Source organism: Ischnura elegans, chromosome 6 (assembly GCF_921293095.1).
Source record: "Ischnura elegans chromosome 6, ioIscEleg1.1, whole genome shotgun sequence".
NCBI classification, from domain to species: domain Eukaryota; kingdom Metazoa; phylum Arthropoda; class Insecta; order Odonata; family Coenagrionidae; genus Ischnura; species Ischnura elegans.
This window is the reverse complement of record NC_060251.1, coordinates 86,940,637-86,954,178: the sequence shown is the minus strand read 5'-3', so window position 1 is coordinate 86,954,178 and position 13,542 is coordinate 86,940,637. Positions and strand designations below refer to the sequence as shown.

The window sequence follows — 13,542 nt, the reverse complement described above, 5'->3', positions numbered from 1 at the left end:
AAATAATTATTTTGTTTACGCTTCCGTATTCCGTCTTCCATTTGGCCATTAGTTTTGCAGAACATCTAACGGTTTAACTTTCATAGTTATGTTCGTTTCGTTGCTAATTCGGTGTTGGCTTGGGGATGACTCCCTGAATGTATACCATTCGCCTCTTCACTTCTTTTTCTAAAAAATAGAACCTCCTTAATTGATATATTCCGTCCGTCAGTCTGCTTGTGTGTAATGTAATTACGGGACGGGACGGGTTTGAGAGGATAGTGCGTGAATCATATGACGAAAGCGATTGAGGAGCCGGACCTCATCTTGTGAATAAGAGGAGGCTGAGGGGCAGCAAACAGCATCATCGTCTGCTCGCCGGCTCATTGAAATGGGTCGTGGGTAGGGAAAGGTCATCGCTCATAACCCTTCGTGCCCACCCCCACTCCCTTCGTTTTCAGCAACTGGCCTTCATCGCCAGTCTCTTCTTCTCGTGAACTCCTCCATGACTCATCCCTCGTTTTAGTCGGAAAGCTGTGATGAGGAATCTAGCTCAGTCCTCTCGTTTCCCCTCTCCTCCACTGTGGCAGCAGCGTCGGACAGCGCCGATGTTGAAAGAGCGGTTGGCTTCACAAACTGTCATCGTCTGAAATCTAGCGGGAATAAACATTCCTCTTCAATTGTTTCACTCGCGAAGAGGAAAGCATCGCAGGAATTGCAAGTCGCCCTCACCCTATTAAGCCTCGTGAGTCTTCTTTATTATGTTCATTGCTCAATTCCACGGGAGAAATTCATTTATCGAGTCATAATATTTCAATGAACCACAACGTCATTGTGGCTTTATTACTATCGATTCAACCGATACATACCTTATGATGTCTACCTTGAGTTAATATATTTCGTCATGTCTGTTATTCGATACAAAAGTATTGGTTATTTCATCTCTGTGAAATATTCCATTGGTAACGAAGGAGTTGTGCAATATTTCCATACAGAAAAGCCTTGAATGTTCTCAAGGCCCTGTGTCATTGTATTATCTTTCCATCCCCTCGTCGTAAAGTAATTCACCTGCGAAGACACCGTTTGTTCATTTTCCGTCTTTTATTGAGTTTTAGTATTCCCCAGTGATTGGCTCGGCGTAATAAACGACTTGTTTCAAAAGAGGTGCCCGAGTGAATGGGAGTAAGATGTGATTTTTATCGCCTCTGATTCCCGCAGTGTTATTTCTCAGTGGTTTCGCCTGTTCGTTGAAAGGTCAAGGGAGAACAGATCGAGGAAATGAAAGGTTTCGCCTATTCTCGCGGACGTCGCCGTGAGGGAGAATTTCCTTCAATGGAGCGCGAATATGAAATAAATTCTGTGGCCGTGAAGGTGCTCAAGTTAGCGTCGTATTCATGTACCCATAATCATTTAAATATATTTCATCTCCCCGCCTCCCTCCCTTTTCTTTTCTCTTTGTTGATAGAACTATTGAAACCTTTAACTTATGAAAGAAAAAGAGTTCCTGACTCAGCGATTTGCCGTTCTCATCCGGTACTAAGGTCTTGTAGAGTACTCAAGTGATTGTTCACTGTATTTGACATAGTTCTTGTCTATCAATATTCTATTGCTTGTGTTTACCCTGGAAATACGTGCACTATTCCTTGATACATCACGTTTATAGCTTAAGGTGCGTCAAAGAAACAATTACGCGAGGTTAACTTGTGGGTGTTTTAAATAACGCGAGTAGGAGTGACAGTAGAACTCTTTTTTTTTAATATTGGCCTCCAAGTAGGTACTTAGGACTAAACCTTGAGGATCTTTCGTTGTCTTTTCATCTTCTTGCGGAGAGCATCTTAAGTTCTACTATATTGATTAGCTTAAGAAGTATCATTGCATGGTAGAAGCTGTTGGAGCAACTGCGGTTGTAATTATTGATACAGAGAACGGATATTCGTAGCATTGAACTACTCGCTTTAACTTATCGGATGCTGGACTAGCTAATTGCTCAGATAAACCTTCAATATCGGCATAGTCAAAGACATTGGTGTTATATCCTTCGAAGCAGTATAGAAGTAATTTTAAGCTATTTCCTCCACTCCTTCGAACTTGAGCGATTTTTTTTCGGCTCTGGTCAAGTGCCTATATGATCATGGCACCTTTCCCGATTGAATTTTTTCGCTTGTCTTTCGTGGGTTTGTCCTCTGTCGCAATTCCCCTAGAATAACCTTCCACATGATTTTCCCAGAAAATGCACCCTGCTCTCGTTCAATGTGCGCCCAGCGTTGAACAATTCGATCAACTGTGAGTCATGTGCTGGACAGGTGGCGATGTTCGTTCTTTCCTCCCTCCTACTCCTACTCCCTCCTTCGCGAATGGAGAACTTTATCCCTCGGTTACCTCTTTCCTATAACCAACCACTTCAAAAAAAAACCTCCACCCTCTCTTTGCTAAGTTTAATGATTTTTTAATGTTGGTGTTTCGTTAAATGATTTAATATTTTTGACCTAGGGGTGATAACACTTACAAAAGGTGATAGAAAAGTCATGCGTCTAAATGTTGGCGTAATTATTAAACATATCTAATTGAGAATAGTTTTAAAAGTATTGAGGGTGTTTTTTTTGTTTGACAGCCTTGCCTTTTCCAAAATTCCGAGTGGTCTCATGCTTTTTCATCCTCTTTGTTTTCCTTTTAAATTGGTCGTTCGGTAAATTTGTTCAAGGTTTTTTTTATTTGCGAATGCCGAAGACGCTTACAGAGGGTGGGGTGCGTGGGTATCTTTCACGGGCACGTGGTGTGAATGATTTTTTAAAATGTTTACGTTGGCACAAATTCATTCCGCGGTAGTGCGCGAGTTGGATATCATACTCTCCCGGCGCAGTTGTCGAGCTCTTGAATCGTTTTTCTTTCAGGAAATTCGATGCTTTTTGGATCGCTTTTCCGCGGCATGAATTATGGAGGCGCCGCCCCTTGCGTATCCACCCCTGTTCCCCTATTGTTCCCGCGCACGGAACGCTGCAGACTTTCCCCCGTGTGGAAGTTTGTGCTTGTTTTGCATTCTTTTCTCGTCGGCAATGTTTCCACTTCGGGTGTTGATAAGGTCCGTCGGCCTCCGATTCGTCGCGTTTGTCGGCGGTCGCATTTCTAGGGTTGCCTCGTTTCCCATTCCAATTTATTCGAAAATGGGAATTGATTTCGTCGCGCTCCGACTCGTGCTTATGTTGTCAACTCCGGATTCAATTCTTTCGATGATCGTCGACCAATTCGCTTATTGATGAAGACGCCCTCGTCCAACCCTCGTCGGTTTAAGTTCAACGTGCCGGGAGTTACGTTATTTCGTTTCACCAGTTCATTGTTTGTTTAACCCTTCCAGTACAAGTAGGTTTTGACTACCTATATCCTATGTATTTAATATCCTACTATGTTATATATATTTTCTTTTTTTATTACCTTAACAGAAACCATAGCTTTAATAATAACAATTCATGTTCTTGTTTTTTTTATCGATTCTCATCTTCTCGGAGAAATTAACCTTCAGCGGAATTAAATGAATAGGAGTGACTGATTTAACTTTTCACATTGCCTGAAATGTATAAATAAAATTGTTTTTATGGTTTGTGAAAAATTTATTATATAAAATTATTTCCTGAATCATTGTAGTCTAGAGCATACTTTACAGCCTAATTTTTTTCCAAAAGAGTGAGAGTTGAAATGCCTCTGCTTAATTGAATTATAGCAGACTTATTGTACTTATTCCCTACTTGATTTCCGTCTAATTATTTTGTCACTTTCTGGCTTGTAGCTCTGCGTGAGGAAGCAGGTTTATGTCTTGTTCTTTACGAACATTCAAAGAGCGAACCGTCCGGCTGTTAAGAGTCCGAGGTCTTAAGTGCTGCCTCCACCTCAAAAGCCCTACCCTGTGGCTCAACTTGGAAGGCAATATTCCTTTAAACGGAGCGTGTATTTCCCGGTCAAAGCTGTCAGATCTCGCCGCGCGGTGAGCGAGCCGCCGATATATCACGGCGCGAGCACAAAGGTCGGGCACACTGCATCAAAGTGCGACATTGGGAAGGTAGTCGTTAAAAAATTATTATGACTGCATCTCTGGACAGCCTCCAAGCGCATGAGATACTGTGCTGAGTGGAGGAGAAAACAAAATAATTCATTTTTCATTTGATATCCCGCGTTAAATTGATACCATTTCACCTCCAGTCCCGCATCTTTTTCTCGTCTGTTCATAAAATATGATGATGCTAATTGCTACGGTTATTGTCAGCGAATTCACCAATCGGGAAAAATGTCCATGTTTTGCATTCCATCGAACCAATTACTTTGGATCTGAGGTTCTGGCGGCGTTTCTCCTCAAAAGTAACGGCTTTAGGGCGTTCCTCCGCGTAGTGTTATGTGAGACAACATCGAAATTGTTACTTTTTATCAATCACTATATGGGTACTTGAAATTACCCTGAATTGCAGTCAGTAGCCCTGGAGCAGTTGCGAAAAAAATGGATCGTTTAAATCACCAAAAAGTTCTTTGTTGCAGCAGGTTTTGCTGGAAGTGAGTCTTGAGATTCCATTTTGAAAATAATCCTCCGAGTTGGCATTTTCCTGAGGAAGCTCGGAAGTCAGTTATATCCGAGGTAGCTTTATAGCTAGCCATAAAAGTGCTTTATTTAGATGCGTATCGTCGCAGCTCGTAAAGTCCGGCGGACCAGGAAATCCGCAATCAAATCAACAACGCCCTATTTCGCGGGACGAGTGAAAATAATAAGTGTGCGAAAGAGCTTCGGATTTCGTCCGGGGATATGAAGAATGAAGACGGTTGCCACCGACAGGGGGACCCCGCCCTTCTTGCCTCGACGTTTTCGCGAACTAATCCGAGGCTAAAGCCCAATTCCCTGTCTCCCATGTTTCCACGCAGAGGGGACATATCCTATTGTGCGTGGGCGGATCCACGTCACGCGCGTATTTGTGAAATATGATGTCAAGCCCGTCGTCCGATCTTTTCATTGCTTCCCAGCAGCAAGCCACCGGTCTTTCTCCGTCGCTGCAGCGGCCCCCAGATGGTCCGGCCGGCCATCCGTCACGTCGTATTTGTCAAACCCCTTATTTTATAAGCTACTGCAAGGACGTTGACCGGCAATTAATCATCTCCGGGGCGCTGTCTGCCGTGGGTGATCGGGCTGAACAAGCGGAGGCTAATTTACGTCCATAGCGCCAAGTGGAGTGGTTGTCCGCCCCTCCGTGCCTCCTTCGAGTTCCCCTCCAGCCCAGACTTCTCCCTATCTCATCCTGACTCTGTTCCCTTACCCTTAACTCTTATTTCTTGCCATTGAACCTGCCAATCAAGTTAAGTGGTTAGAAAAACTTCTTATGTCAAATTCTACAAATTTAATTTATTCGTTCGAAAGGAAACCTACCTTAATCGGTAGAATGCTATGATAATAAATGCTTCCAATCTCTTACATTGGAGTTATATCTCTCAAGTTAATATCCTAATTCCTTTGTTTAATTCTCTCTCTCTATGTTGTGTTTTTATCGAGTGTTTGCTTCATCTTTGTAATATGCACCAAGGATGAAATTCTCCGTGAAAAAAAATCATTTCAGTTAGCTAGGAATCGATGTCCGATCTTTCGATTGCTGGTCCAGTATACCAGTTGCTCCACCATGTTAGTCTTCCTGAACTTTAGATGTAGCAATTGTTAGGCTTTTCCCTGAAATTCGATTTTTTCTTAGCCTCGTTATACGCCTTGGCCTGTCGACCCATCAACTCTTATTCGTAAAATATCTATTTCTTCTTATTCCTCATTTTCTTATCCTTCCTTCTATGCATTGTCATCTTACGTCCGACTTTCTTTCTCCATTCTTCTCATCACACAAGTCTTAAACTCGTGCTGGTCGCGGTCATATTTTTTAACAGTTTTTCCCTGTTACCGCACCCCAAAAATGTTCATAAAATTTTTTATGGTCTTCGGAACAGTTCCGTGGGTCGAGAGAAATGATAATGTTTCGTCATGCATGAGGACTTACCGGTCACGAGCCCCTGACAATAATATTAACCTTCCGATCGCAATGAATCCTTGTGACAGACGATCGCGAGTAGTGATCGCTCGTGTTTGTTGCGTCCGCTTCTTCAAATCGTGGGAAATACTCGGATGCTAATCAGTTGGGGAGATCGACCTCGGAAAGTTCATTGGACCAACTTCCCGCCTCGTGTTGTTGCCACATCGGAGAAAGAATAGAATCGCCGTGTAATCATGAATATGGCACTTGCCACGATGGGAAATGAATGACTTGGTGTGGTAAGAATTAAGCATGAAAAGGAAAAAAAAAGAACTAAGAGAAAAAAACTTGAACGGAAATAATTACATCGTTTACCAGTGTGGAAAAATAAGGAAATGGTTTTCGTATTTCGTGGAGAGACGGGAGCGTGGTCGTCTTTTTCGAAAATTTCACCGCACCAAGGATCAGGCCGTAAATGCCTCTCTCTCTCCCCACCTCTCCACCTCTCTCAAACCTTAGATTCAGTCAAAATCTTAAGATTGCTTTGATATTATGAAAGTTATTCCAGCAATTTTAGTGGATTTTATGGAATATTTTGGCGAATCACCCCGACTCTAACACTTTCACGCATGGAGGCGATTTAAAAAAATGGATATACTCGTAGCAAATTATGAATGAGCCACGTTTTACGTACCTTTCAATAGAAGAAACTTATCAGTTTTGTACTATCCTTTTTTTATCGTTTGAAATGAACTACGCTTTCGGTACTATTAGGTCATCGTCTGAAGCGCATACGGTATTTATGTGCATTTTGTGAACACATCTGTAGTTCGTTGATAATTTCAGTGGAGTACAGTACTATAAATTAAATTTTTTAACATTGTGTAAATGCTCTTTTACCAAATATCGCGTGGCAAGGTTCATTTGTGTACATTCCTTTTGAAGAGAGTTCAAATCAATAATAGAAAAATAGTGTCATTTGTAGTGTAGCGCCTTACCTTGTGGAAACATGGACATAGAGGGAAGAGGATGAGAAAATAAAGTTAATGTATGTACAAGAAAGGAGGAAGTGAGGATAGAGAGGAAGATGAAAGATACGAATATTGTGGGTAAGAGGAGGCAGCTTCTATATGAGATACGGAGGAGAAAGAAGGTTTGAATGGAGGGGATACTTAGCGGGCAGGGGATATTGAAAACATTGTTAGAGTGTAGAATGTTGGCTGAACTAGGGAGGGGTAAGAAGAGAATGTCTTTTTAGATTAATGAAAGGGAGTGGGCCTATTGAATTAAGGAGAATCGGTGGAGGGAGGTGAGACTGTCAGAATAATTCGTAATTACTCAATGCGAAATTATCTTTCTTTGATAAATAAAATTATGTGTTAACATTAAAAAGAAGAACTTTGTGCTTCCACTTTGTGCTTCTTTTTAATGTTAATTATGAATCGCTTTCACCAAGTTACGCCTCAACCAAGCAAAATTATGTGTTATTGCGGGCGTATTTGCTCGTCAGTGATACATTTTGGGGCTGTCGCAAAGCATACGTATCGACAGGGTGGACGTAATCACGTGGACGCCTTTCACCGCCGAGACCCCGTTCCCTCCCGGGGTGCTACAGGGCATCACTCGCAACCAGGGTCCCTCTCTCGGCCCTCCCTCGGGACACCTCTAATGCTCGACCGTGTTTTATTTTTTACTCCCGATCCGTTTGTTCTTTTCAGGCGCTAGGGAATAGTCCTTTTTTCTCCTCTTTGTTTTTGCCGCCTCCCCCCCAACGGGAGCTTATCTGGACCCTCTCCTCCCTTCAGCACTTTCCCCTCTTTATTCTCCCTCCGTTCCCCGAAAAAGCCAGGGGCCACTTGGAATTTCTCAGCTTTCGGACGGAAATGCTCTCCTTTTATCATAATCATTTTTTTCGTCCCTACGCCGGCCGCCCAATTTCTTTTTTCATTTTTTCTTTTCGAATCTCTAACGCCTCCTCGGTATAGCGTTTGATCTCTCGGGGTTCTGTCACCGGGTCGAAAATCTGCACGACGCGGCGAGTGTTCCGTGGTTTCTCTTTCGGTCGCCGCCGAAATTCGTTGTTTCCTTTTTAACATGTTATCCGTCCTTGTATGAATTCACAAAAGGTAGCAGTTCTGCAGGTGATGGTGGCGTCGCGCTGCGTCAAAGACGGGAAATGAGGTTGTGTGAAGCGCGCCTTTCGTTTTGCCTAGTGGGAAGGACGGCGATGAATTTTTTTCGGGGTCAACGTTGTGGAAACGATATGTTTTTCTGGCTCTGTGTTATTATAAAAAAATCTTATAAATCCCTTGCTTGCTTTGACAATGGCGTCGTGACTAAAAGACTGACTTGTCATCATTTCAAAATTAAGAAGGGTCCAGAAGGGCTGCGTGGCTCAAAACTTATACTTCAAGTAATATATTATGCATTATTCATTAATGTCCATGCATTCTTAAATCTGAGAAAAAAGTAGGACCCGCAATATGTAGAATATTCAATCTATTTGTTTTTAAAATGCCTCTCTCAGATTTTTATATTTCGCTGCGCCATTTTCATCATTCTAAATACTTGAGTTTCGGGATTCATTTGCTAATTGCTGATAAATTGTGCGGAAAAATTCCGCTTTTATATTTGTTTTAATTTGGAAAATCGTTTTATCAATGTATTTTCATTTCAAGTGACGTTTGTGATATAGTTTGCTCGGTAATTATATTTATCTCATTGGCTCCGTAGAGTCGGTAACCGGTAAAGGGTAGGGAATTGGTTTCAAATCATGGGGCCCGGACCATGACATTGCACTGGTTAAATTTATTTACAAGTAAGCTTGATTTATATTCGTAGATTGATTTGGGCTCTTCAAGATTCCTGTAGCAACCAGTTCAATTTACCGTAATGAGTAGAATTTGTGCACGCCATCATTTGTAGCCTATGCAGTTGAAATGCTAATCACGTCGTTTTATCTTCTTCATCTCTTTGACACAGGCGTCATTGACTCACCACCGAATCATTATTGTAGGCTGATTTCATATTCGTTCTTTATTTCGGCATAGGTTGGTGTCTTTGTGTTGTGTATGTGTTGACTGTTGAATGTGCCGCTGTGAATATTGTCCTCTAGGCAAGCCATAGAATGGTGATGCGATAACTTTGTTTTTATTGTTTATTTTTATTGTTTATTTTTAGCCATACCTTCCACGTAAAGCTCTAATCTATATGTATTTGAAATTAATCGCGATTCGTTTACTTTTCGTTACTTTTCTTTTTTCGTTGTTTTGTATGTGGGAAGTCACCTTAGTTTCCTTACAAACGAGATACGTTACTGTTCCTGAAAATTTCCTAATTTTACTGAAATATCTTAATTTCCTTATTTTACCTTTACTTTCATTTCGTACCATTTTGCTTTGTCAGGTACTATGGCACAATGGTATTATTCTTACTCATTGGTAAGACCGTCGTTTCCTTGGTAATGGCTAACTTTTTTCTCTTTCTCTTCCACAGATTGCACCGTCTGCTAAGAAGTTATGGGGTGTTGATGAGCAAAAGGACGACTCCAAAGGTGGAGGAATACTACACTTGACCGATCAAATGTGGAGAGACTCAACGTGGAGCAATTCAGGTAAGGATCCTGCCATTTATCCAATTGCGGCCCCCTTGTGATAAGCCCCACTCCAAGGATGCCATTGTCGATGGTGTATCGATGTATCCGAATCCGATGGTTTGAAAATGTCTCTATTTTTTTGCGTTTTAAAAGACTCGGAGGCAGTCGGTATTTGCAGTACCCATTGGTATTGATTATCTTTCTTTAGTTTGACTTTGGTTGAGGACTTTAGAATCCGTAATTTCGAGGGTGGAAAACAGATTATTATTTTACTTAAAAAAAACATCTATCTATCATGGTATTTTCCAAGTTCTCTTTTGAGAATATGCATGTCATTTTGAATATTTTCTAAAGGCTTTATTAATCTTCAGGGAAATCATCCGTGCTCGTGTGCGCAAGAATTTTTCTCAGTGTGGAAACCTCTGTTAGCTGTCATAATTAATTACATAGTATTTACCATTACACTGTTTTGCTTCTACTCTCGTCATTTTGTTTGAATGAGTCAATTATTTCTCATTTTGGAGATGCTCGAAGAGGTTAAAAATCTTTAGGAATAGTATCTGTTTCAGTGGGTGCAAACATTTTTTTTCCTCGGTGCGGGATACTCTGTTTCCTGTCATAATTATTTTAGTAGTAGGTACTTTGCATTTTGCACTCTTCACTCTGTTCGCGTCTCTGATATATTAATAATTTAATTTTATGGCAGTCCAAAAACGAACCTTGACAAGTATTAGTAATTCCATTTTCTCCTCTCGTCATATTTATCTCTTATGCAAAAAGGCTCGCATCGCGTTTTCATTTTTAAAATTATCTCAGTCATTTTCTTTTTTGCCTTCCGTGCTGAGCCCTGGTATACTTCCTCGTCGCGATGTCATTTTAATGCTGAGTATTTTATGTTGAAACATCTATTACCTCGGAAATGGCCTCATTTTTACCCATATTTCGCGTGTACTACGTATTTTTCGCGCATTTTCATGTTTAAAATTTTTTCGAAGTGGAAAGGTCCTTTGGTGGCTTTCCTTCTGTGATACGTATGGATTTCGTAATTCTCCCAAGGATGGGATTTCTTCTTTCGGTTTGGTGTGGAACTGTAGTTCCAATTTGCAGGCATCTTTTGATATTTTTTATACTCCCCTCTTTAAGACTTTAACTATAATTCTTCCTTATATTTGTGCATATTATGTGCCATCAGGAATTTAGTGACTCCGGTAAAGTTTGGTTTGGATATGAGTTTTTAAACGTGATGGACGTACTTCTTGTGACGTGTACAACTAGGATTTCGAAATTATAAATCGAGTATTTCATTTAAATCTTAGTACGAAACCGAATTTAGATGATGGTGATTTAGCTAATACGTCAGAAGTTATTGAAATGGAAAGATTGACCTTTTTACCCATATTAGATGAGTAATGTCAACAGTAATCAGCTTACAACCAGGCAATCAATCTTGGAGAGATGAGGCCATTTGAGTACAGGGTGGTGGACCTAGGCCAACTGAATACGAATTTTCAATTTAATGCATGCCTTATTTTTAGATTACTCGTAAGTGTTGTGATATGTAATGGAGCTTAATAATCGTGATTCAAATACCGCCCTAAACCTTCCTTCATTTGCCTTGCGATTGTTAATGTTATCAGTTATTTCCATCTTCGACACATAGCCTTGCGTAATGTTCTCAATACTGGTATGCCCTTTGACGGGCGATTATAAAACTGCAGTAAATTTTTTAAGCGTAATTTTGATACCATCTCTAATGAGATTCATTTTTATTCATTCTCCTGATGACATAGAAGGTCCTTTAGGATCCATAAGCACATTAAGATCCTTAATTTCCACTTTGTTAATGAATATATAGTATTTGGTCCGCTGATAATCATTGCCCCTATAAAGTTTAATTTAAAGTCATTAGTTTTATTTTCTATATTCGACCTACGCATAAGAATTTACTAAGAAAGTCTAAAATGCTTAAAACATTGGTTTCACTATCGTATGTTGGATGAAACAATGCGTGCAACAGTGTTTCTTTAATTTCGCTTTTGCATTCTCCTTACGTTTTCTTCTTGTGCCGATGAGTGGTGATTTCGCAACCGCGGTGGAGGGAATGGTATTCCTTTTTATCGGCGATTTAAGGATTCTCATAAAAAAGTGGGGCCCTCCTCCGTTTCAAATTTAAGGGTTGTTCTACCTCGTCCGGATGGCTTTTTTATGGACCGCGTACAGACTCAGAGCTCACTCTATTCCGCTGAATTCTCACGCTTACGGGATGAACGTCGAGCGTATATGATCGTAACGCCTCTCTCTCTCAATTCTCCGTATCGGTACTGGAGCCCAATAAAAAAAAGAACCTTGACTACCGATGCTGAATGCCCGGTTGGTATGGGAATGCGCGGGGTTGCAATGCTGTGTGGACGACCCTCAAGTGCCTTTCCGGCCCCGTGAAATATTTTTATCGGAATTTGACATGAGAGGCTTGGGTGAATAAATTAAGGTCAGTACCGGTGTGGCCCAATTTCTGCTACACGCGATTTATATTTACTATGCTCGCCCTCATTTTATTACGCCGATTATTTTCACTATCTCACGATTAGTCCTTCCATTGCTTTCAGAGGATCGTTAGGATTGCCATTAAACGATTGTGTTGACCAGGAGAAAGAATTGAAATTACTTCGCTTGTGATGCATTGGCTTTGCGTGACATTTGTGGCTTTTTAGTGTGACTAGTATTTCCCACGTAGTAGTAACGTTAGTGTAGAAACATCTGAACCATAGACTTTAATTGTTCAATATAAAATTTACAAGGGAATTATTTCTTTCCGAAACACAATGTAGCAGCGCATAACATACGCGTAAGTTTTTTAACGTGTTATTATATTTTTACTTTCTTTAACTACAGTTTTAAGCATCCATGATTTATTTAAATACAGTCGCTCAAATACGATTTTCCTTAAAAATGGTACTGTTAAAGACCTGATTAAAATATCAATAGTTGAATATTATTAATATTAATATTTTTAATCGTCATTTGTTCTTTAATTACTAAGCCATGTCTTTGGAAGCGCCATTTTACATGTAATGACATGTTCAGTTAGTCTTTGTATCAATTCGCACATCCTATGTGGAACATTCTTAATTCTATTGGGAGAGTAATAATTGAACTATCTACATTTGTCTGCATACATTTGTCTACATTTGGCCGCGTAATTTTTTTTTCTTTGAGCGCGGTGTTCCGACCCCTGATTTAACTGATATTCTATTATTTTAAGCCGTTTTTCTGTGGGTAAATCATTCACATCTGTGCTCCTGTGTTATCGGAAAGTCACTCCTAATTCCTCTGGCAGATGCATCGTGCTTAATTTTTTTCTTATCTCATCACCACCGTATAAAGCAGCCGCACTTATGTCACCCTCCCCGTTAGCCGCCCGCCGCAGCGTTTTGTTTGAACCCGATGATCGATAATGTGGCCGTGTAGCTCTCGTGACACCCACGTGTTCAGTCGCAAGGTCACGTGGCTCAGCTCCCTCCCCACTCCAAGCCGCTAATATCGCCGCGAATTCTTCCTCGCTTCCGTTTTGTGAGCAAACGCATTATTATTATGGGTGGTCAACCTTTTAGTTTTTACTCCCTCCCAACCCAAGGCCAAAATCGGTTTTCAATCGTGATTTTCGAATGGAGGGGCAATGGAAGAAAATTGTTTTGCACCCACTAAAACTTTTTATAGAAAAACGCTTAAATATCTAATTGGATTAGATTATTTTATTCCATCTCAAATTGCGGGGAGCGCGTTGGCTTAGTGTTTGGAGCGCTCGTGTACTGACCGATCTGTCGCGGGTTTAATTCTGGGTTAAGCCTTCGGACACGACGATTCGTTGGAGTGCGAAAAGGAATTGGGAAAGAAACTGCATGGGCGCCCTGAATGTGTGAACTTCACAAATATGTGGCTCAGCCTGGCGTGAACTCTACCTTCACCTGTCTAAACCATCTTTCACTT

General features: G+C 40.8%; 1 protein-coding gene across 3 annotated transcripts in view; it reads left to right on the top strand.

Annotated features, from left to right (window-relative positions):
- The window catches only part of LOC124161102 (maternal protein pumilio-like), a 1,117,691-nt gene that overhangs the window by 428,853 nt on the left and 675,296 nt on the right, over positions 1-13,542 (top strand). For all 3 annotated transcript variants that reach the window (XM_046537301.1, XM_046537300.1, XM_046537302.1), the window contains one exon: positions 9,456-9,573. In XM_046537301.1, the coding sequence (XP_046393257.1) occupies positions 9,456-9,573 (118 nt within the window). The remainder of the gene's footprint in view (positions 1-9,455; positions 9,574-13,542) is intronic.